This window comes from Montipora foliosa, chromosome 2 (genome assembly GCF_036669935.1).
Source record: "Montipora foliosa isolate CH-2021 chromosome 2, ASM3666993v2, whole genome shotgun sequence".
Classification (NCBI taxonomy): Eukaryota; Metazoa; Cnidaria; class Anthozoa; order Scleractinia; family Acroporidae; genus Montipora; species Montipora foliosa.
This window is the reverse complement of record NC_090870.1, coordinates 30,158,981-30,182,604: the sequence shown is the minus strand read 5'-3', so window position 1 is coordinate 30,182,604 and position 23,624 is coordinate 30,158,981. Positions and strand designations below refer to the sequence as shown.

The 23,624-nt window shown below is 38.3% G+C and overlaps 2 protein-coding genes across 3 annotated transcripts in view; one reads left to right on the top strand and one right to left on the bottom strand.

Annotated features, from left to right (window-relative positions):
* Positions 1-4,520: 4,520 nt before the first annotated feature.
* On the top strand, positions 4,521-12,243 carry LOC137992813 (integrator complex subunit 14-like). Its single transcript, XM_068838346.1, has 4 exons — positions 4,521-5,584; positions 7,582-7,846; positions 8,582-8,647; positions 10,576-12,243. The coding sequence occupies exons 1-4, from the start codon at positions 4,590-4,592 to the stop codon at positions 10,768-10,770; spliced, it is 1,521 nt and encodes a 506-aa protein (XP_068694447.1). The 5' UTR covers positions 4,521-4,589; the 3' UTR covers positions 10,771-12,243.
* LOC137992812 (alpha-aminoadipic semialdehyde dehydrogenase-like) overlaps positions 11,462-23,624 on the bottom strand; it is a 26,081-nt gene continuing 13,918 nt past the window's right edge. For both annotated transcript variants that reach the window (XM_068838345.1, XM_068838344.1), the window contains 14 exons: positions 22,616-22,748; positions 21,113-21,157; positions 20,605-20,682; positions 19,592-19,649; positions 18,737-18,776; positions 18,142-18,183; positions 16,409-16,503; positions 15,769-15,853; positions 15,051-15,157; positions 14,765-14,881; positions 13,449-13,546; positions 12,580-12,653; positions 12,251-12,326; positions 11,462-12,008 (listed from right to left, as the gene is read on the bottom strand). In XM_068838345.1, coding sequence (XP_068694446.1) covers positions 11,954-12,008; positions 12,251-12,326; positions 12,580-12,653; positions 13,449-13,546; positions 14,765-14,881; positions 15,051-15,157; positions 15,769-15,853; positions 16,409-16,503; positions 18,142-18,183; positions 18,737-18,776; positions 19,592-19,649; positions 20,605-20,682; positions 21,113-21,157; positions 22,616-22,748 — 1,103 coding nt within the window. In that variant the 3' untranslated portion in view covers positions 11,462-11,953. The remainder of the gene's footprint in view (positions 12,009-12,250; positions 12,327-12,579; positions 12,654-13,448; positions 13,547-14,764; positions 14,882-15,050; positions 15,158-15,768; positions 15,854-16,408; positions 16,504-18,141; positions 18,184-18,736; positions 18,777-19,591; positions 19,650-20,604; positions 20,683-21,112; positions 21,158-22,615; positions 22,749-23,624) is intronic.

Here is a 23,624-nt window from a genome sequence, read left to right as displayed (position 1 = left end):
CGCGGGGAATTGAAGGGAGATGTCTCGAGCAGGGACTCGTCTTCAAAGAGTTAAATGCAATGGGAACGTGTCTGACTGGCTCCCCTTTCGTTCTGGAGTCCCGCAAGGGAGCCTTCTTGGCCCGCTTCTCTTCAATATTTTTGTGAATGACGTTAATTACTCAGCTGGGTTTTCCTCCCTACGTCTTTATGCCGATGACACGACGCAATATGTCTCTCACAAGTGTCCTGTTTTGCTAGAATCCATCTTGAATCAAGCCATAAAGTAATTTACCATTTGGTTCTCAGCGAACTATCTTCAAGTTAACGCCACTAAGACTCAATCAATGACACTAGGTACTTCTCAGTATACTTACAACTTTTTAGTTGATGACTTGTCCATCGTAATTGAACCGACTCTCAAAATTTTAGGTGTAACATTGGACCGCGACTTGTCTTTTAAGCCCCATGTTACGATCATGCTGAAAAAAGCATACGCTATGATAGCTGCTCTACGTAGGATTAAGCGCTTAGTTCCATCAAATACTATGACTCTCTCTGTACAAAGCCTACGTGTTACCGCATATTGAATATTGTAGCCCGCTACTGCTAGGAATATCTAAATCTTTGAACAATACCATCGAACGAGCCAACCACTATGCGATTAAGTCTTTACTTAACCTGCGTAACTCGGCTACCTATGATCTATGCTTAGCTACGGCCGATATGGGCACGCTTGAACAAAGACGCATCGTACAATCGCTCATTTTATTTTTTAAGTGTTTTAGACTTATAAATAACGGCCCAAATTACATTTCTCATTTTTTTACACCTAGGATAACTAATTATAATTTACGAGGTAACGGTCTAAATGTTGTGCAGCCATCATATAACAGCCTCGTTATGCACAACTCATTTCTGTATCAGATTGCCCACATTTGGAATCAATTATCAGCCATAACAAAATCCTCGACCACTTTGGCTCAATTTCGTTCTCGTCTGAACGGTGTTGCATTTCCAGGGTGCCCGTGTATGAACTGTATACGCTAGCTATTCTCTTATCTTAATGTTTGCACTAGTTTCTTTTTAAAGTATCTTTTAATACTGTTCTGGATTCTTCTACAATTTTTGTTTTTTATATGTAAATAGTAATTAGTTATGGTATTGTAAATAGTCGTGCGTTTTTAACATGAGCCACTGGCTCGGGAGATTTGGGCAACTTCTCCCTAAGTTTGCGACTTTAAATAAAGTTACCTTACCTTACCTTACCTTACCTCAGATCGCTGGAAAAATGATGAGGCGCATAGACCTGCGAAGTTGAGAAGTGGTTAAAAGACTTGTTTCCTACAACATTACAAGTTCTTGCCCTTTTCCATTGAAGATCATTGAACGATTTCGAATTTATTTTTCTGTCGCGTGACGGTGAAACTGTAGTTTGAGGATAGAGAAGCTCGAATCTTCTGAGTACCAAGATCGTACCGCCCATCTTAATTCCTCCATTTGCGCATAACCACAATTTCTTGCGCCTTTGTCGTTACTGTGACCACAATCCCTTGTGTTCCGAAGAGAAATGTGTTCTCCTCCCGATTAGAGAGTTGCCTTGTTCCGTTCGCTTCAGGCTCACTCACTGCGGCAGCAATGAAAAAGGCCAAGAACTTGGAATGTTGTACGAAACAAACCTTTTAACTCGAATTCTCAGGTCTGTGCAGTACATCTTTACTGAGTTATTTGTAGAAGCGTTTCACGCAACTTAAAGAAGACTCGTGTGGTTTTGTATGGAGACGACATGTGGTCCGCCGATATGGTGGCCGGCAAACAACGAAAACATCTGGAGTTCAATTTGCGACGAAAGCACTTTCTTTTCGTCCATGAGACAAAATACACGTGTATGAACACATCTCCTCATGTACTTGAAAGGCTCAAACTTCTGAGATTCATAAGGACAGACTTTTTACTTTTCAACCAATTTTAATAGCTTTGTATCGATGATCGTGGTGTCCCGCAATGTGACAATTCGGAAATTCAAAATGCTGCATTTTCGAAGCGAAAGACGTCACGGAACTGAAAAAAAGATATATTTAACCTCCTTTAGATAAAAACTCAGATGACCTTTCGGTTTGATGACGTCACTATGCCGAATCATTGTTTTCTTTCGTCTCGCGAGTGGGGTCCAGTTTTGTACCGTTCCTGCTCAAGACCTATTAAAATCTCCCTTCAATTCCACCCACGAACCGTCGTTAAAGCACCACAAGCATAATTGAACATCTTCCTTCCCCTCGGCAACATTTCTACCATTTAGGTTAACTAGTATAATTATTACTGGGTTGCCTATGGGCAAACCCAGTCGAGGTCTACGTTTAGTTTGTTTGTTTTCTTTTTTTTTTTTTTTTTTTTTTTTTTTACGTGTCGGTAAAAGTCTTGCCTGTCACTCCCCTGGTAAGTGGTGTCTTTCTTTATAGAGCCTTCTGCGCGTATTTTCTTAGGATCGAGAGGGTAGTGGAACTGCGTAGATTTCTCTGGTGGACACAGTAGAATCATCAACTTAGCCTGCAATGGCGTCGAAAGTCATGCAACGCGAATGGCGTTTTAGTGGATCCTTAAACAAAATATACCCTTATGGAGCTCAATAATGGAAAGTCAGTTGGATAAACTAGGCATGAATCTCAAAAGCGACGAGTACTGGACTTCGACAACAATCTATCGCCCGTCGAGACGAAATCAAAGTGAGCAGTATTTACCTGAAGTACATGGTAATTTGACAAAATTGAGTTTCTTGTCTTCACGCACGCAATGAAATAGGAAGAGGTTTTCACCTCTAAGAGCAAATATGTTGTTTGTTTCAACAAAATTTTCGCTGGAAAAGGATTCTGTGGTATTTTCTGCCTTTGTGAATTATGATATCATGTTGTGTATTGAATTTTCGAGCTTAAGGTTCAAATGTGATACGGGAGAAGTTTTTTAGTATTGCTCTGTAAGCAGGAAGGGTTCACAGGCCTGTTGGAAGCGTGCTTGAGTTTCAACAAAATGAGGCCCAAAATCAGTGAAAACTTGTGACGCAGATGAATAATAAAGTAGCTGCCATTTCCAAAATGATGGAATTACCTGGTGATAAATAACGTCGTACGCGTCTTGGAGAGTAAATTTTGACTTTGCATAAACAAGAGTTGGGCGATTGTGATCTTTGTTTTGACTTCGCTCATTTCATTGTCAAACTTTATAACACTTGACAGAAAAAGAAACTTACAAAAACCCGGTATCTTGCCATCATTTGACACAGATGCTTCACTGCAACTTAATCACGGCGCCCGCTGAATTCCGGCCATGTCACTTTCGATTTTGCAATTTACTTGAATGTAGCAAAAATCTCCCAAAATGTTTGTCGCTGATCGTAACTTTTTATATTCTATATTCACGGTTCAAAATTAATGTTGTTTTCATGTCGTAAATATTTTATTCTCGATCGACCGTCCTGGAAACTTCCTTCTGCTCTTTCTGAAAACTGTGTATCAATATTTATTTGCTTTTTCATCAATATTTGTTTTGCATAAAGCAAGCTACCAGAATCTGTACCTTGCTGAGTTCGCATTTGTTAGCGTTAATAGTATTTTCGGTCAGATGTTTCTGTTTTTTATGAGGGGTTTATTGTTTTGGTCTCCCATCCCAACACTAACCCCGCGAAACAGGGCTTTTAGTATTACAAAGTTTTCGGATGCTCATAGGGCACACTTGTGGTGAAAAGAAGTTGTGAGGGAACTTGAAAATTATCAACATGACAGCCCATGAAGCCAATGTTTCTCGCTTCTCTTTTATTTGTTATTCTTCAGAGACTGGAATGCTGTATTTCAATACCACACAATTCAGTGCCTTCTGATTTTCTGTAGCACGTATCACAGGCAAGCCAGTGTATGCTTCACAGAAGCATCTAGTTATGTATAATTTTGGTGCACGGTTGTTCACAATAGGCCATTTCGGAGTTGATGTCTGCCTCCTCTTCAAAGCGAGTCTAAGTGCAAAGTTTTTGTGATGGTAATTATATACCTGCCAACTTTTTCTGAGATATAGGCATGAGATTTTTATCCTGGGAGTGCTGGGATTTTTGAAGACGGCACGATCATTTCCGAAGATTTCCGAAGACGTCCGAAGTCTTCCGAAGTCTGTCGAAGACGTACAAACGCGTATAAACGCAAGCTCGCTCCCAGTGCTTTTCACTTCAAAAATCAGAGATCGCGAGGAAGGTATTGTCATTAATTTATTTTACACATGGTTTTCGTTCCTTACATGGGTCTGAGTTAACATATTTTTGGAAATTGTGTCAAGCAAGACGCAGACGGCAACAACTCACATTTTCCAATCAGGCGTGAGAAGTTGGCCCGCAAGCGTGAGCCGGTGTGAGATCGAAGTTTTAGTTCTACTTTACATATGAATGACAACTAATTTTCATCAGAAAAACTTCGCACTTAGACTCGTTTTGAAGAGGAGGCCGACATGAAATGGCCTATTCGAATTATCGAAAAAAGTAGAAGGGAATCTGGGTACGAAATAAATTTAAAATGGCGGCGCGCATATAGGGCATTTGGTTTTTGCAGCAATGTTACTGAAAAGAGCTTTGTAATGCCGACAGTGGTACTCCTCGATGTTTCTCTGTCAATGCTGCGGCGTGTCAAAACGCCAGACGAAGAACTTGTTGAGCGCAAGCAACTGGCCATTCGTGGTCTTCACGCATTCTTTGACTTCTTATCTAGCAAGTTCAAGCTTGAATTTTCAGCGTTGTTGGCTTTTTCGTCGCTTTGGGAAATTGTTGTACCTTTCACGAGAGATTACCAATCTCTGAAACAAGGCTGTATAACAGTTGATACTTACGACAAGACCAGCTTTGATAATGGCTTCAGTGGAGTTGTAGGCCATGTTATCGAAGAATGGGGAACATCAGTACCTTGCCAAGTGATCTTAGTTACCGATGGGCGGACAGGGTCTGGGCAAGGTTCATTGAGAGATCTTCTGGATGGCAAAAGAGCCAACAAGGGCAACCTAGATCATGACCAACCAAGCCCTTTTCCTATACCATTTCCCTGTAAAATACATGTTGTATGTATTGCAAACTCAAATGAATTAGGGGCAGACTTGATGCTATTTCAAAGGCTTTGTGACTCGACTGGTGTAGGGGGAAGTGTTTATGTTCCTGATATGCCACTGACTTTCCAATCAGTTCAGAATGCGTTCATGCGCCTTGCACAAACTCACTATGTCAGCTACGAAGGAACTCTATCGTGTGGACATTTGCAGTCCAAGATAACACTGTCGCCGCCACCTGACTTCACAACTGTACTTGAGACATCCAGGAAAACCAGTGGTCAAGAAAAGAACAGGAGGTTGCCAAATGAGCTGTCGATATGTGGATTTCTTGATGTGGCAGACATTGGAAGTCCACCTCATTTATCCCGACATCTGGTCATACCAATTCCAACAGCAGTGGCAGATGGCAAGGAAAAAGAAGGAGGCAAAGACACAACTAAGGATGGTGAAGAGGATGGGAAAATTCCATGTTTTTGTGTGCTGCTTCATGGGAGTCTTAAGGTTGAAAAAATGGTGGCCATCGTGTCTTTAGAGTTAGTATTTATCAGCTTATTCCAATTTTAATTAAGATCCTAAAGCCTGGTTTTCACTAGCAACGCAAGCACAAGCATAAGCAGCTTGTGCTAGTGAAAATGAACGTCAACATAAGCATCAACCAGCCGTTTTTTTCAAATGCTCAGACGCAGAGAATCTGGAACAAGTACTTTAATTGGCCAGATGCAACAAATTTCCTTGTGCTCAAGCTGTATTTTGTTTTCACACGACACAAGCGAACACAAGCATAAGTGCAAGCACAAGGAAAAATTTTGATGCTTGTGCTTATGTTTGCGTCAACCCTGTTTTCACGTTGAAATAAGCGCTCTTGCCTGCTTGCGCTTAAGATAGTCACAGGCTTTCTAATTAGACAAGATAAAATCTCAAAAGGGAAAGCGGAAGACATTGACACTTCAAAGACACTCTATTTAGAACGGATGACACAGCAACACTATCACTTAAAGGGGCATTGTCATGAGCTGCGCATGCTCGAGTTTGTTTGCTCTCGAGCCCTCGGAAAATTCTAGCCACCATCATGGATTCACGCGAGTCACATGTATTGGCTGGATTTTCTCCTTTGTCCACCATTTTGAATTTGTTGATTCAACTTGAAAAAAGTTAATCTAACACTTTTCAAGTTTTCACAAGATGCTAGCGCATGCGCTTCTCGTGACAGTTTCCCTTTAACAGCAATGTTATGGTACCATATGAAACACTGATTACTTCCAAACAAGCTGTGGTATTTAGTCACCTTGGCAACTGGAGAGCCCAGCAAAAACACCCTATATTTTGTATTTAGTTGCTCATATCTCCAAAAACGCACTTGGTGGCCCCCTTTTTATTGTTGAAAAGTGATCAGAAGGCCAAGATGAAACTTTTAGCAAAGTTGAAAAAAACTCTGTATTGCAGAATCAGAGCCACTTTAACAAAATCACAGAATTAATTAATTAAGGTGGCTCTGAATCTGCGGTACAGAATTTTTTCAAACTTTGCGGAAAGTTTCATCTTGCCCTTCTAATTATTTTTCAGAAATAAAAAATGGGGGTCGCCAATTTCGTTTTTGAGATATGAGCAACTAAATACAAAATATACGGTGTTTTTGCTGGGCTCTCAAGTTGCCAAGGTGACTAATGACAAAATAAAGGGTGTTTTTACAGCGCTGAACCATTGCCATGCTGACATATTATGTCACAAGAATGACTGCATCTTGTTCAGCAATAATCCATGTTTCATGTGGCACCAAAATATTGCTAATACTTGATACAGTCTTGTAGTGCCGATCCTTCTAATAAGAGCATTACTTGAAAGCATTGAATCTGCTGAAAAATTATTATACAAGAAGTGTGCTTGCAAAGACCTGGTCAAAGTAAACCTAATCTTAATTCCTTTCTAATGGGCTGTACATTAATAATAATTATGGTAAAGCTGTTACTTGTCTCATGGCTGAGTTTGCAATAGCCATGGTGTTATCTCTTAGATGAAATCACAACTCCTTTGCTTTACAGTGTTCAAAATATTTGTGCATTGTGATGAAGGTTGAGGCATCATTTCAGGAACAGACTATTGCCTCTCTAAACCATAAAACAACTGGGCCCGGTTGTTTGAAAGCCAATTAAGTTAATCCACGATTAGCTTAAAGTTTTGTTTCATGTTTTCAACTTGTTGGTGAAAGTTTCTTTTGCTTATGTTTGTTTTTCAAGATTTACTTCTTCTAATGTAAAGTTAATTTGCCAAATGTCAGGGTTGAAAAGCATTTGGGAGTAGAGAAATAAACTTCTTGGTTAAGTTTTAATCTGGGATTAGCGTTAATCGGCGTTTGAACAACCGGGCCTTGCTGATTTGGCAAACTTTTTAAGCACATTCAAGATGGTGATGTGAGAAGAAACAGGACACTTCGTTTCAAAAATAATAATTATTATTGAACAAGTTTATCTTCAAGTAGGCTAAACAGCATTTTTTGCAGTGTTAATTTATTTAATTTCCACTGTTACTTTAGTTCTGACTGGTTTGGTATGCTACACTCATGGGCTGACAGCAAAAAGAAATCCAATCTGGTATTGACTACATTCAAGCCAGGAGAAAACATACCATGGCTTGGAAACATACAGAAACTGGGTCCTGCAGCAGAGCTTGATATAAATCCTTATCAGTCAGCTGATAATGACGAAGCAGAGACTTCACCCTTTCCAGTCATGCCAAGTCAAAGGAGAAGCTATAACTCACAAGCTAATGTTGTTTGGATCAAACCCAGTGGATTACAGGTTCATGTAGTGTAATAATTCTTTGCCTGAATTAGCCAGATGATTTAAGAATCCCTTTGAAAAAATGTCATTACAAGCCTTTAAGTAATATACCTGAGTTAAAGTGCAATTATTATAATAAAAAATCAAATCCACAGGGAAGTGAAGTACAAGACAAAGTGTTTTTGAAGATGACAGAGCAACAAGAACTGAATCATCAAAATACTTACTTTATGAAATTATTTGTTTTTGTTTTAATTTGTTTTGACACTATCACATTTTGTATACACTGTAGATGTTAAAATGTATTTACATGTAGTCTTGAAAATACAGCAGTACTAGTTTGAAACCCTGATGGAATTTTGATCATCTGGGCACATGTGATCATACATAATTATGTCGGACTGTTGTAGGTGATGTTTTGTCAACCTAAAGAACATTGACTTCCGCTCAGGTTCAAGTCAAAATGTCAGTCAGGGTCACCACTTCACCTTATGACTTCATGCACCCAAAGAATCAATAATATTGCATCACCATTATCTTTGCCCTTAGGAGGATGTGGGATTTTGCTTGAAAATGTGTGCAATACTCCTTCTCTGGAATGCAAAAAAAGTCCACTTCCAGCAAGCAGTTGTCCAAAATAATGCAAATTTCAACAGCTTTAGCTCCTGATGGCTTTACTGTAATAATTAATGCAACAGTTAGAACATAAAGAGTAATAAGCTCTAGTTCTGTGTAATCTTTTTGTCATTTCAGTCTGATGTCCAAAAGTTGTTACGTTATGCAAAAAGGCTTCCTGAGAAACAAGGGCAATTTTACAAGGTTGGTGGGCTTAAATAATATTGAGAAAACTAAAAAAACTTGAAATGCTTTGTTACATTCAGAAACAGTCTGCTTCAGTTGCTCGTTACTGTAATTGTGAACAACAGCTCCCCTCCACCGACTGTTGGTCCATGGTCAACCAACAGTCCACCGGCAGATTACTGAACGGCTACCAGTAGGTTTGCGACAGGTGGTAACACATTTTTCAGGTCATGGACAACCTAAAAAATTGTGGAGTTTTGAGTAGTGCGATTGACAGAGGTAAAGTCATGAGATTTGAATGTGGGTTGTGGAAAGTTGTAAAAAATGACACTCATTGTGCTATAGAATAAATTATTAGTCATGTTTTTTTCAGGTAAGAGAACCGAGAGAAAAAAAGTACTCAATGAAGTACTTCCTTTCTCCACCAGGGAGTATGTTTTTGGACAATTTTATTAAGTAATTTCAATGTGTCAGACAATGAAAGGCATTGGATAGTGCAAATGGGTGTAATCTTGATGGCACAGACCCTGTATCAGCTTCATACTGAGAGCTTTTATACCATGCATGTATGGTAACCATGGATTAAGGGGTGATTTTGGCATTGGACAATTCAAAATGTAAAAAGATGGTCAATGTCAGCTACAACAACTCATCCTTGTTGTAAGTGGGTTGGGCATGAATTCCACGGGGTGTGGTAGAAATAAAATTAATATTGCTAGAGATCATGTTACTAACAGGCTGGTTTGCGACAAGTGGTAACACATTTTTCAGGTCATGGACATGGTTTTGTCTTACCTGACAAAAACAATCATAGTTCTTTAGCACAATGAGTGACATTTTTTACAACTTTCCACAACCCACGACTTTATCTCTGTCAATCACCATTTATTTGGAGCTGAAGTCGGAAGTTGCATAATAATAATAATAATAATAATAATAATAATAATAATAACAGGATTGAAACATGTGTGCTGGGAAACAAGCTTCTGAATATTCAATTTGCTAAGTACCATATTTGGAACAACAAGAGTGAGGGGTTTCCAAATATGGTACTTAGCACTGAATATTCGGAAGCTGTGAACGCGCATTACACATTTCAACCCTTATGGGTTTCTGATAATAATGAAGTTAATGACACTGTACAGAATGACAGCAAATCAAATCACAGATTGGTTTTTGAGGAGAGAGGAAAACCGCAGTACAGAGAAAAACCTTTTGGAGCAGAGCAGAGAACCAACAAACTCAACCCACATACATGTATGACGCTGTGTCTGGGAATCAAACCTGGGCCAAATTGGTGGGAGGCCAGTGCTCTGACCACTGCACCATCCCTACTCCCCTAAAAGTAAAATTTCAAAGTAAAATTAAAACATGAGGCAAAAAGTAACTTAAGGACGGTGCCTACTATTGTTATGGCGCATGCATTCTGCGCATCTCGAGATACTCGGATTTCCTATGGGTGGTGCTTTTTAATAAAGGGATATTTTTGCGCGGTTCAAATCTATGGGGAGAAAGAAGAACTTAGCAAGTGCCCTTGGTATCCAAAAAGAAAATTAGGGATAACCACGCATTTTTCAGAGATAATTAAGCTTCAATTTGGAAAAGAATGCCATACATTGCTTTGTATTTTAGAGCTTTTTGAAAATGTTGTTGATTAATTATCTTCGAAAAAGGCGTGGTTACTCCCAATTTTCTTGTTGGATTTCAGATCTACTTTTCCGCATATTCAGTAAACCACCCAAAAATACATGTACCTTTGAATTAGTAGGCACCGTCCTTAACTTTCTTGTGAACAGTCAAGTACAATGTACTTCTTAGACTGGAGCTCAGGAAATCGTAACCCATTTTATTACACAGGGTAGTGTAGATCTTATCTTACATTTTCAGCAAAAATTTATGTATTCAACTCAACCTTGCTGATTACTCCTTTGCTTTGTTTTTTTTAGGAACTGAACAGGCTCAGACGTGCTGCATTGTGTTACAGCTATGTCGGTTTGCTGGATGTGCTGGCAAGCATGTTGGATAAGGAATGTAACAAAGCTAACGCTAAAGTAACTCGCCAGTTAAAACATGCTTCTGAAAGCCTCAGAGCAGTGACAAGCATGGATTTGAACAAGCCAATCACTCCATTGGTAGATTAATTAAATAGTCAGGGACATTGGGATAAGAGGTTCTTTGATTATTGATTGATGTCACAAATCAAAAGTTAATACCTTGAAAGTAATAAGAAAAGGAAAGTTACTGTGAATGTCTTTGAGTGGTTTTTTTTTTCTACTTTGCAACAGGTGGATAGACCTCAACCAATGCAAGTTGTACATTGTATTTGGGGGCAAGAGCATGAAAATAAAACTATTAATGCATTCTCAATAATATTATTTGTGCTTTCATCCCATTGCTCTAATATTTGACGTTTAGTTGGAGACAGGTCACTCATACAATGTGCGTGCTTGATAAAAATATCCTGGCCCCAGTTGTTCTAAGCGTGAATAGCGCTCTATCCCCTGGATAACTCAATTATTGGTTTTGCTACTAAGTGTTATCCACTGGATAGTGATTTATCCACCTTTTGAACAACTGAGGCCTGGACTGTAGAAAGCATGGTGAACTATCATGTGCTAAAATCTTTTTTTTACAAAATCTACAATGTACTTAGGAATTGTAGCGTACTTCAAGAAGTAGGATTGATTTTCCATTGGGATACATACGCGGTAATCTAAATTTCTGCAGTCTTCTGTTTCCAAGCATTTTTAGAGGATTTTACATGTACATAGCGCATAGAATTTTGCTTGTTCAGCAAACCAATGTAATAAGAGAGAGGAAGCAAGACGTTGCCTTAAAACAATTTAACGCTTTTATTGCAATTTGCTTTCAAAAGTATTCAGGCCATTGCAGGTACATGTACAGTATCCACTTTTCACTATAAAAACCACGCTGAAATTAATTTTTGACCAAAGTGTGTCCAAACACAGTCATTCATTGGTAATTACAAAATGTTTGACTGTCACGCATCTTCAAGATTGTGAATTTAATGAAAATAGGTCTACATCTTGGTTCTTCAACATGATAAATACAGGTCGCTGGAATAAAGTACCAGTAGTTGTTTATGTGACACTTTACTCACAATTGCAACAGAAGTTTACAATTATAGAAGTTTCAGTACACAATTCTTCTACCTATTTTAAATTTCTGGCATTATCTCCTCTGGCTCTTACTCTTTCTGTACTAAGAGATATCAGGCACCCTTTTATTGAAGGTTCACCCTTCTTAAAGAGCCTTCCAAGTGAGAAAAATAAATTATGGTCTTTCACTAGAATTATTCTTTCTTCACCCAAACTTGATTCCCTGAGCAAGAGGAAGGTCTTTGCTGAAGTTTATTGTACTGCAAAAGGAATGCAAATAAACCATTAACTGGGTAATCTTTTTTGTTATCTGGTTATTGAAGAAATTCGCTGAGGACAACTATTCTTCTTTAAAATCCTTACTACATGTACTGGTATCTTCAAACTCAGTTTATCAAGCAAAAATCTACATCTACACTAATAAGCTGGATTAGAACTGAAAACTAATATTATATCATCACCTTATTGATTTTATAATAAAAAAATAAAACATGACCATTACCAAGTTGATCTCCTCATGTAAGCTTTCCATGCATCACTGCCGCTCTCTCGGCCACCTCCTGTGTGTTTTTCACCACCTATAAAAAAGCAAGTCCCGTATGACATAAACTTGAGGCCTACAACATGTATTTGCACAGCCTGTCAGGCTCTTTACTACATGTGGGCTGGATCCAAGCATTTTGCTTCCCTTAGTTTTTTAGTGAAAGTGAGGGAAATTAATGAATTATTTTTAGCTAGTAACAATTCAAGTGCATGTCCACATTCACATAATAATGGCACGGAAGGGAGTTATACATTGTGTTGTGCAGATTATCAATGTGGTTAACATACCAAATGCGCCTCCAATCTCTGCTCCACTTGTAGGAATATTGACATTAACAATTCCACAGTCAGATCCAAGAGGGCTGTAAAACCACAACCAAAATAATTATTTTAAGCACAAGTTGTACAAGTCTATGTTACCAATTCAGAGGTTAAGCCGCACTTGCACCTGGCACACATTCACGTTTCACAGCAACAATTTCACCTATTTAGCAATAGCATTGTGTAGCTCTTGTTTGGATTTCCAGAGTGGCTTGTACAATGGGTAGCTATGACCCATGCCCCTGGGGTTTTTGGTAGGCAGTAATTGGATAGATTTTACTTTGTCTAAGTCCAGACAGACAACTTTACTTGTAAATGGGGGCGGTCCAGGTGTCAGTGGGTTAACATCCACTCAAAAGCTATGTCCCCATTAATTTTATGAGCACAGGAAGAACAACCCAGCTGGTCCTGCAAGTGCAACCAGGAAGTAAGATCCAAACCAACTCCAGTTAGTGATCAGAGTAGGACTTGAAATACATGAACCCATAAATTATCCTGTGTAGCATCTCAGCCACAGGCTATGCTGGAGGAAACAACTTCCTTCAATAGGGACTGTACCAAGCTCTATAGGCATGGCACAAAGCTTGTGCCCCATGCAAACGCTTGTACTTATGTTGCTCCCTTTCTCACTAGTGAAAATCCCAACATCAAAGCAAAATGACAAGGATTATTATTACCACGTCCTTATATTATGATGACTTGTGCCTGCAGATGTCACCAGCATCCTCACTTGTGTATGCATGGATATGTGTCTGTAGGCATACTTATAGCTGGGAAGTCTACAGTAAGAACCAACTATGTCCTTCATAACCACAGTCAATTTGTAAGTCACTTACCCCATCCAGTTAAACACTTTGGCAATATCTTTGGTGAATATGCTACTAGACAATCCTTGCTTTACTTCGTTGTTGTAACTTACAGCCTCTTCAAAGCTCTATCGGAAACAAAGCAGGAATAACAATAAATTCCAAACAATTATTATTATCATGATTAAAAAATCACTATCAGTTTGAATAGTTAATATTTACCATGAGGTGCATGCAGGCCATCCACTGATCTGTCCCTGGTTTCATTCCCAGACTTAGGTGGACCAGCCAGACCCAGCATTTGGAAGGACGAACTCGCATTCAAATTAATACACTTTAAGGATGATGTATACTCCTTCAGAAGAATGTGAGGGATTGTGCTGCAAGTGTTCCTTCAAATTGTTACATTTTCTTTGCAGACTAATGGGTCTGGCTGGTCAGTTCTGACAAAAGGAAAGTGCCCTTAAATTGCTTTTTTGCAAGTTTGTAGGTTCTCTACTATCAGGCTGGGTAATCTGGGTTACCCCCTTATCAAAAAACCATGCACCAATAAATTATGCTCTACTTTGATTTGCAGTTTCCCTAATGATGAATAAAGCTTTACAACAGAGTTGTAAAACGTAGTTAAGGGACTCATTAGAGCTATCCTCTACATGTCATGTTATTTCATAATCATTACACAACGCAAATGAGACATGAATGGACTCCTGTATTCTAACAATTCAAACTGAGTTCCTTTATCCATGATTGTTTTTAATACTGTCTGCTTACAGTTATATCCCTCGTCTGGATTGGCGAAAAGCAACAACTATCCCCAGCACACGCTGGCAGAGTCGGCTTGTAGTGCTGGGGAGATAAGTGAGGCTTGAGCTATTTTTACCGCCTGCACTCTTTCCATCATAGCACGGTGCTGGCCGGAGGTTTAGCTCGTAGTGTCGTGGAGAGTTAGGCTTGTATATCATTCTTTGGCTTTTACTGGCCTACAACTTGTCCGATCCAGTGCTGTTCGCCTCATGTGTTGGGAAGATAATGTCAGGCTTTTAGTCATGCTACAGAAGTTGTCTGTCATGCCAATCATGGAGCGGTGTTCCCCCCTTTTATGCCAACATTGTCTTTTGCATTTTGTTATTGTAGTGTGTCTTAAATATACATACCCACGGGAACTGCAACATTAATTATTATGAAAGCACTTGTGCTTGGCCAGTTGGAACTTACATGTAAAACAAGTTGACTATTATTGACACCAAAACCTGAACACCATAAAGAATTATGATCACATAGTGCATTGAGAATTTGTCATCCAATACAAAACTACAGCCACTGTATGTGTGACAGCTACCACATACCTTGCATTTGAGGACATATAGAATAGGGACAAAGGATTCCCTGTGCACTATCTCAGCATCATGATTAAGATCAGTCACAATGGTGGGTTCAACATAAAAGCCTGGCTCCTCAAGTACCTACAAAGAAAAAAGTTATTACCAAGACATTATCAATAAACAATATTGGTGGTCAAAATCATAATCAACAATAATATTTGAGTATCTCGTTCTTATTTCAAAAGTCAATTTGTAATTAAAATAATAATAATAATTATTATTATTGTAAGCCAAACTTGTTATGTCTTACCTTTCCACCGCATGCAATCTTTCCTCCCTGATTTTTGGCATCCTCAAGAGCTTTCTTGTAAATATCAATAGCCACTTCCGAATGAACAGGACCATAAAGGATACCCTCTGGTCGAGTTGAAAGATAAGGATAATTTATTGTGTATACCTTCATACTTACAATCACTGTATATCTTTTAACACCTTTTTAAAGGAGGAGGGGTGGCTTATGCTTGAGAAGGCACTTTACCACACCTTACTACAAACTTGAAAGTGATTTCATAAATTAAAATAAATTACCAGTATTGCAACCTTACTATATGAACACTTCCCTCATTATACGTTAGCAATAATTGAACTTGGTTCACAGTAGCAATCACATTGATAACATGTCATAATACTGACCCTTGGCTTAAACTATCAAGAAATGGAATTTGGCATAATACAATACTGCTTTGTACTCAATTTTTTTTTGGCAAGGTGTGATGCCAACATACATGTACCCCCAAACCTCAAACCCCCAATACTTTTGAAGTCCGAAATATGTATAATATTACATAATACAGTACAAGATGCAATTGAAAATGTATAATATTATTAATTAATTAAGCTCCACAGTGTTTATTTTTCCATGCTTTTTACCAGAATTGTATAAAATATAATGACAAGCAGGCATCAAAATGTGAGCTTCAGACAGGATTATACTCAGGTAGGTTTTGTGACAACATACGATCACTCACCATCAAGAGGGTCTCCAATCCTTACTTGGGCATATGCTTTCTTTAGGCGTTCTATCACTTCATCATGAATGTCTTCATGAACTGTCTGCAATTATCATTATTTCAATATATGTAAAGAACATAATTAAGTCTCTCAAGACTCCAAAGATCTTCTTCAACCAGAAAAACTCTAAGCCTTTTACTATCATGGTGACTATGATTTCTAGATTACGGCCAAAGTGACCACACAAGGTATGTTGAAGATCAAGCCTGCATTGATTTATTTTGAAATTCTTTCTAATCAGGATAGCAATAAACAACTTGGTTGAAAATTAGTGCTAAAAATAATGTTGACTCAATTCTGGTGTTATTCCACCTTATTCACTACATTAATTGTTCTCTTACGATTTGTTCACAAAAAACTAAAACATTAATTTTTGGAATTCTCAGGTTCATTTTGCTCTATTCTGGCTCATTTCGGGGTCATCCAGCCTAATTTCTGTTCATTCCAGTGTCGTTCTGGCATAATATGGTGTTTCCTGTATTTTAGTAACACCTACAGCTGTAGCTAAAACAGTGAACTGTGTTGAGTTTGAAGCTTCTAAAAAGTACCACAACTAGATGAAGCAACAAGTGACTGATGAATGTTCATTCAACTTACTAGTCTTCGTGTTGTGGTGCACCTCTGGCCTGCGGTGCCAACTGATGCAAACAGCACCGATGGAATTGCAAGATCTAAATCAGCATCATTCATTACTGAAAGATAATAAGTGCATTTTAAAGAACTGAACTTGCCAAAACAGTGTTTTTAAAGATTGTATTTAACTGATCTATTGATTTTGGACAATATTGGTTTAATTATACACAGGCAAACATGGTACCTGTAACCATGAAAAATTAAAAATATTACTTTAAAATAACAACATACTGGTTGAATGAAAACAGGGGCCACTAAGGGGCTGATGCATTGTAATCAGTGTACAGTTATTGCCTTGTCATTCAAGAAAACTATCAGGTTTGAGAATTCAAGACTCTGGTCTATAATTTCTAGTTGGCTGGCAAATAAATTTTACATAAAGAATATTTAATTCTCACACATCACTGGTACATGTAATGATGATGATGATGTAGGTATGCCATCTGCCCATAGCCTGTGAGCAGGCTCTTTTGTATCTGCGAGAGGATAAAAGAGCCTGCTTGCAGGCTATTCTGCCTGCCACAACCTGACCTTTATTGTAATCTCAACATTTACGAGTTGGTAAAACAGTATACCTCAAAACAAGCCTGAGGAAAAAAGGTTTAAACTAAAAGGGTCACGGAAGCACGAATCAACATACAAACTTGTTCAAACAAGTGAAAATCGTTGGGTGGGCAGGTGGGGCAAAGGTCAGAAATGGCAGACCAACAAAAACAACTACCTGCCTTTAATAGATCACCTGACTTTTTCCCAGGCCCCAGCGGTGTGTGAGAAAAACATTTTCCACTTATTTTGTCTCACTCAGCCAGTGGAAAATCTCATTTCCCTGCTCACAAATTGACGACTTCATTTTATAGTATAAAGTCCTATTTTTAGGTGTAGTAGCTGGATGAGTGAGCATTAGTGTGGTACATTTTTAGGATTTTTAAACCTATTTCCTTTACTTCCAACTGTTTTGTCAGTTTGGTAGATTCCTTTCTTGATATACAGTTTCCAGGCTCTTGTTGCCTTCATTGATAGCCATGGATTCAGAAACTGTGTCTATCTACTAGGCACTATCTCGCTCCCAAATGTGGAAGCTCCTGCATGGGCCTCTGAGGTACCATACAGTATCTCTACTACTATTAATATTGGCGGATCAAGCTCCGGGTGCCAAAGACACGCGCAAGTAGCACCATTGGTAAGAAAATATGGTTTACAACCCATTGGTAGAAGGAGGAAAATTTGGTTTTGGTCATCATACGATTATCCACCCTTCCATGTACGCCAATTTGACCAGTATTGTGTGACCATATTGGGGGCTCAAGCTTTAAGAGAATCAATTATACTTGTCTCCAGCTGGTAGTTTACAGCATACAGTACATCTTTGATAATTATAAGACATCCATGTTATGGTCAATTGACACCTGTCAAAACAAGGTATCCACTGACCAGTATCACATGACCATATTGCAGGCTCAAGTTTAGAGCTCATCGAGGTCAGCTTTTTTAAAGTTGACCACTGACCAGGTACTAGGTTTCGACTGGACCACAGGCTCAAGCTACATTGTAGGTTAACTACTGTAAGAATAAATAACCTGGGAGCTCTGCTTTTAGGCTTGGCTAACTCTATATATTACATAAAGTAGAATAAAACTAAATAAATAATTATTATTAATTTAAGTTTTTAATTTTTGCAGGATCAGATTTCAGCTTACCAATAATGGCGTTATTACCACCAAGCTCCAAAATTTTTCTTCCTAAAAAAGTGCAAAGTAATCAAATGTGTACCTGTTGTGACCATGAGTAAACTCACCAAACAAAAAAAAATACTTATTAACATTATAATAATTATTATTATTAAGACCCCCTGGGAAAGATTATGAGCTTTGACTTTGGTTAAGCCTTAGATTTTGTGAGCTATAGTCAAGTCTGAAAAAAAAACTAACAGACAAGGCCAAAAAATTTCATATAGATAGCGAATCCCCACTAGCCTGCTTTCTATCTCTGAGATCATAATTATTTATTTAGATAAATTTCTTTTGAAGTGCAAAAATTGAACATATTGCTACAAACTGTTCCAACTGCATAGGACTGCAGAGAGCATTCTGTGTTCACATTCATTTATTATATTTTAATAATGTAGGACTGAGCTGTTTAAAGCAGGATTAATTTGGTGCTCAAGTACAATCAAAACCATGCTGACAGGCAAGCAGACACTGGCAGTCAAGTATAGGCTTGGATCTTTAAAAACCATACCTAAATAAAATGCAATTAGATGGAAAGGGCTAATGTAAACTGTTCTGTACTTACCAAATCTGTTTTGTACTGTTGTGCCAACTTTCTTTCCAACCTAAAATTAAGGTCAAGGGTGAGTTTACAGGGAGGGTATGGGAAGGTGTGACATTTATAACTCTTTCTTCAGTCTTTCAACTAGAGGCTGGTCAATACTATAACGGCAGTATATAAAACAAGGGGTAATTGCTTGAGTCGCTTTTTGCTTTTTTTAACTGAAATATCCTACATGTACAATATGTCATGACATGACAGTGTGACGTTCACTTCAAATTTCCTCATTATTCAAGATCTGTGATAGCTACAATGTAAACCAGCTAGCAGTGGTCTCTTTTATTTTGCGTTTGCTAGGCTGACGAGTACTTACAGGTCAAAACTGATGTTGAGCATACCCAGCATTTGCTTAGAGACCAAATGTGATACCTCATGTTGTGTGCACTCACTTAACAACAGCAGAATTACTGTCTCATTCAGGAAACATATCATGGGGCATGAGGTTTGAAGAGTGCCATCCAAGGTCGCGGACGGCAGTTGGATCAAAGTGAGTTTCACACCCAAGGCAGAGGTCTCTTTTCCCATACTCATCAGCCCAGCAAATGCAAAAAGAAAAGAAACTTATGCTAGCAGGGAAATGATATCAAAAGAGTGGCGAGGTCACAAAATATCGTGAAGGTGACAACTATGAATCAATGATAATAATTTAAAATTTTTGATCATGATGGTGGAGATAAATATCTTTTAGTTTCAAGATGATGATGAATGACAAGCACAAAAGAGGTGAAAAAGATAGCACAAAACAAGGGAATGAAATATTTTTCTCTATACGCCAGCTGCACTGTGCAATTATTTTGATAGGGAGTAAGAAAGTTTTACCGGTGTGCTGCCAGTGAAAGACACCAAGTCAACCCCCTCATCCTCTGCCATAGCTTGACTGGAATTTCAAAATGAAAAAAACAATTACGTTCCTTTTCCATATGCAGTTCCATTATTCACCAGTACTGAGCATGTGCGGCTTGAAAGCTTTAATTAATATAATACAATAAAAAATCATTACCGGTATACTAACAAAGCAAATGCTGTACTGTGTACAGTACCGGTGTATCCAGTCCAGTGACACAAAGAGATTTTTTTATGACTATTGGCACCTGAACTGCTCTGGACAGAGTAAAATCTATTAAGTCCCCCTCCTAGAAGTCAATAGGTGAATAAAACCTTGTGCTGTACGTGTGATGACTGCCTTAATTGCTTGGGCATTTAATAATTGATACAAATTTCTGGAGGTTGATACAATGTATTTGTTAGCACTTGACTTCTTTTCTCAAGTTCATATCAGTAATAATTCACTTATTTAACCCATTGACACCTGAGAGTGACACTTATAAAATAGATTTTACTCTTTCTAACACCAAACAATAGACCCTATGCAAAAATGGCTGCCTTTAAATTCAAAATAGCCCAACTAACCTCGTTTTTGAGACAAAAATTCTAAAGAATTTGTTATCCCAAACGAGGTTAGTTGGGCTATGTTGAATGTGAACAAAAGAATAATTATTTTAAAGGCAGCCATTTTTGCATAGGGTCTATGGGTCTGGGCGTTCTAGGGCATTTGACGTGTGAATGGCCGGGTTAACTCAGTCAAAAACTACATGTATGATGGCTGAGCCAGTTGGGTCCTGGTAACTAATGACATCAAAGAAGTCACAAATGAATTCCATTCAGAATCGTCCGAACGTTCACAGCATCCCAAGGGTAACTTAATCTGTTTTTACAATTTTGCCCATTTCTTTCTGAAGAGATACGATCAAGTTACATGTATCCAGTTCATGTGATTTTCATATTGATGATCAAAACAAACGAATTGTTTAGAAGTCAAAATCAAATGTTACCCAATATCTGCACCACCACAAACCAAAGAACAAACAGCTCCTGGGACAGAATTGCGAGCCAACACTTCACTAACAACCCTGCAAAAATAATGTTACAGTAGTACACTTGTCAAAAAGGTGCAAATCACTATTAGCCAAGCTTAATAATACAATGTAGTTTGTTGTTCTGCAGATTATGATGGCATGAACTTGTTAAAATATAGTTTTCAAACTGTACATGTGTAGTATTTAAATTCTTTGCTGGTTGTGTAGATGTTATAAACCTTCTGATGGAGAGGAAGATTTCTAAACACTGAATGGATGGGCTGAGACAGCTGCATTTTTCATTAACTTTCGTAATTGCCATGGGAAAACCTGTTGTCGCACTTATACTTGTTACCTATTGGTTACAAAAAAGTAGTTCGCATTATTGAGCTCCAGACACTTTGTTAAGTGAAACTCAAAATTAACTATGCATCTCAACAAGATTTACTTTCAAAAGGCATGTATGCCTTTGTCCAATACTTACTTTGTAATAGCAACACTGACAAGAGGAGTTGATGGAGCACCTTTCCTGTCAATAGAAAGTTGCAAATGACAATACTAACTGACTTTTCCATTAAATTACCAATTGAATAAATGTTCTTTACAACTTACTAAAATGTTCTAACAATTTACTAAAATGTTCTTTACAATTTACTAATATTAAATCACATCATTGATTCAAGGTTATATAGTCATGTACTGTAACACTGCACAGGTGCTCTACTAAAAAAATATTGCATGGGGAGACTACTGCTTTTAGTGCTTTCAAAAGCACTAAAAGCACATGAAACTGAATCAAACCAAAATAATGTTTTTTTTTTTCATGGGACAGATGAGTTGGAGTAACCAGGGAAAGTACAGCTGTAGAGTAGAGAAGCAATTAACAAATAATAACTCATTTATTTACAGTATTTAATCCTGACCCAAATTGAAGGAAGGTGTTGGCAACAGATGACTTACCCAATCCTTTCCCAACAATGATGACAATGAATGCTCAATTTTCTCAATGGCAAATGCATAAACTTAAGATGTTTTTTTTTACCCACTGACCCCTGGGAGTGAGACTTAATTGACAGATTTTACTCTGTCTAACACCGGACAATTTTCCTTGTCGACTGGGGGCGTGCTAAGGGCGCCAGAGGGGTCAATGGGTTAATGTCACTTGGTATTAAATTGGCTGAATTAGAGTGAGTTTCAATTGAGTGTTGTTAAACCAAAACCAAAGTAATTACTTTGGCCAATCAAAAAGGACGGAGGCAATCCAGTAAACCAATCAAAGCTCGAAGCAATTACACGTAACCGACACAAACCGCGGGAAAATGTGCACGCACGAGCCACGATTGGTTTTGGTTTCACTTCTGATTGGTTGGAAAACTTGGCACGAGAACTTTGAACCAATCACTGCGTGAAGTAACCATAAACCAAAGTAATTATCTAATTACTTCTGACACTCAGTTGAAATCAGCTCTAATTCAAAGTAATTGGTTGCTATTAGTCTAAAAGCAGTTTTCAAATGACTGTCAAAAGTAATTAAGTGATTGCAATTGCTATGCTTAGTGATTGGTTTAACCAACCAATGAGAAAGAAAACCAATCGCGACTTACACATGTGATTTTTCCTGCACTTTGAGAAAGTTACATGGTATTGCCACGAATTTGGATTGGTTCATTGTGCTGTTTGCACCTGCTGTTATTGGTCAAAGTAATTACTTTGGTATTTGTTTTACGACACTCAATGGACCTTAATCACACGGCGCCCATGTTGAGTCCAGAAGGATTGAGAAATTTTGTTTTGCTCCCCCCCCCCCCCCTGAAACTCGTTCCCAAACATTTCAGGCTCAGAGCACAAAATCCATTGTCTATGGCCAACATGGCCGCCACAAGAATAAGGCTCTTTGAAAACGGCTCTTAAATAATTTATTTATTATGTTAACAAATTATCCCCCTTTTCAGTATCACAGATGACACTAATCATTGTGAACACGTACCACAGATTCACATTTCCGCACACCATACTGATGCTACTGTTCCATCCAAAAACAGCACAAGGAAAGTTGAATGCAGTTATGATTCCGACCAGACCAACTGGATTCCACTGTTCAAGGAGAGCATGGCCAGGTCCTGACACAAAATACAGCCATTGGCAGGGTTACCTCAACATTAGTGAAAACAGACTGTTTGTCTAAATTCAGGAATGTAAAACAAGGCAGGGGGATGGCAGCCTAAGCGTTTGTATACTTGGGGAAAGTTGGTGAAAGCTGGAGGGAACTGGTCACTGGATTCTGTCCAAGAGGTAATTTTATCTAGATGATAAACTTAAGCCTGTTGTGAAATTTGAGATTGTGAGTACTCATTCACCATGGCTCGGGGATTTACAATGTACCACTAATTGCATTTTTGCATTTGCTATTTTCTCAAATTCTTTAGGGAAAAAAAGACTGCTCATAGTTAAGGCTAGTCTAATTCAAATAAAAGGTACATGTACTGCAGTCTGCTACACCATGAAACAGAGCAGTTAATAATAATAATTAATCCTATTCAATTGTATGTGTACCTTGATTACAGGCCTTTTCTACAGTACAATGTATTATCCTGGCTGATTATAATAATTCTTAATGTTTTGCTGGATCTAACCTTCTTGCAGTGTCAAATTCAAGACTCATCAGAGCTAATTTGCCTTAACCCTCCTTCCCTCGTGTTGGAAGACAACACTTCCATGATCGTGAGGGGAATAGAATGAGTGAAGTAGTCCAAGGGTTTCACCCATAACTTATTTTGTAGACTGCATTAAGGGAATAGTATAGTACTGTTTAAGTACAAGCCCAGTCAGTGTAGGCTGAAGCACCACCACTCTCTCTTCTTGTTGTAAGAAAAAAAAAAAACAAATGCTGAGGATGCCACAATTGGAGAAGCTAATGGAGTTACAGTACCTCCTGAAAGTATTGACCCCTCAGGATGAAGCAATACCTCGTCTTTGCCGCGGGTGGTGGCCGCGCG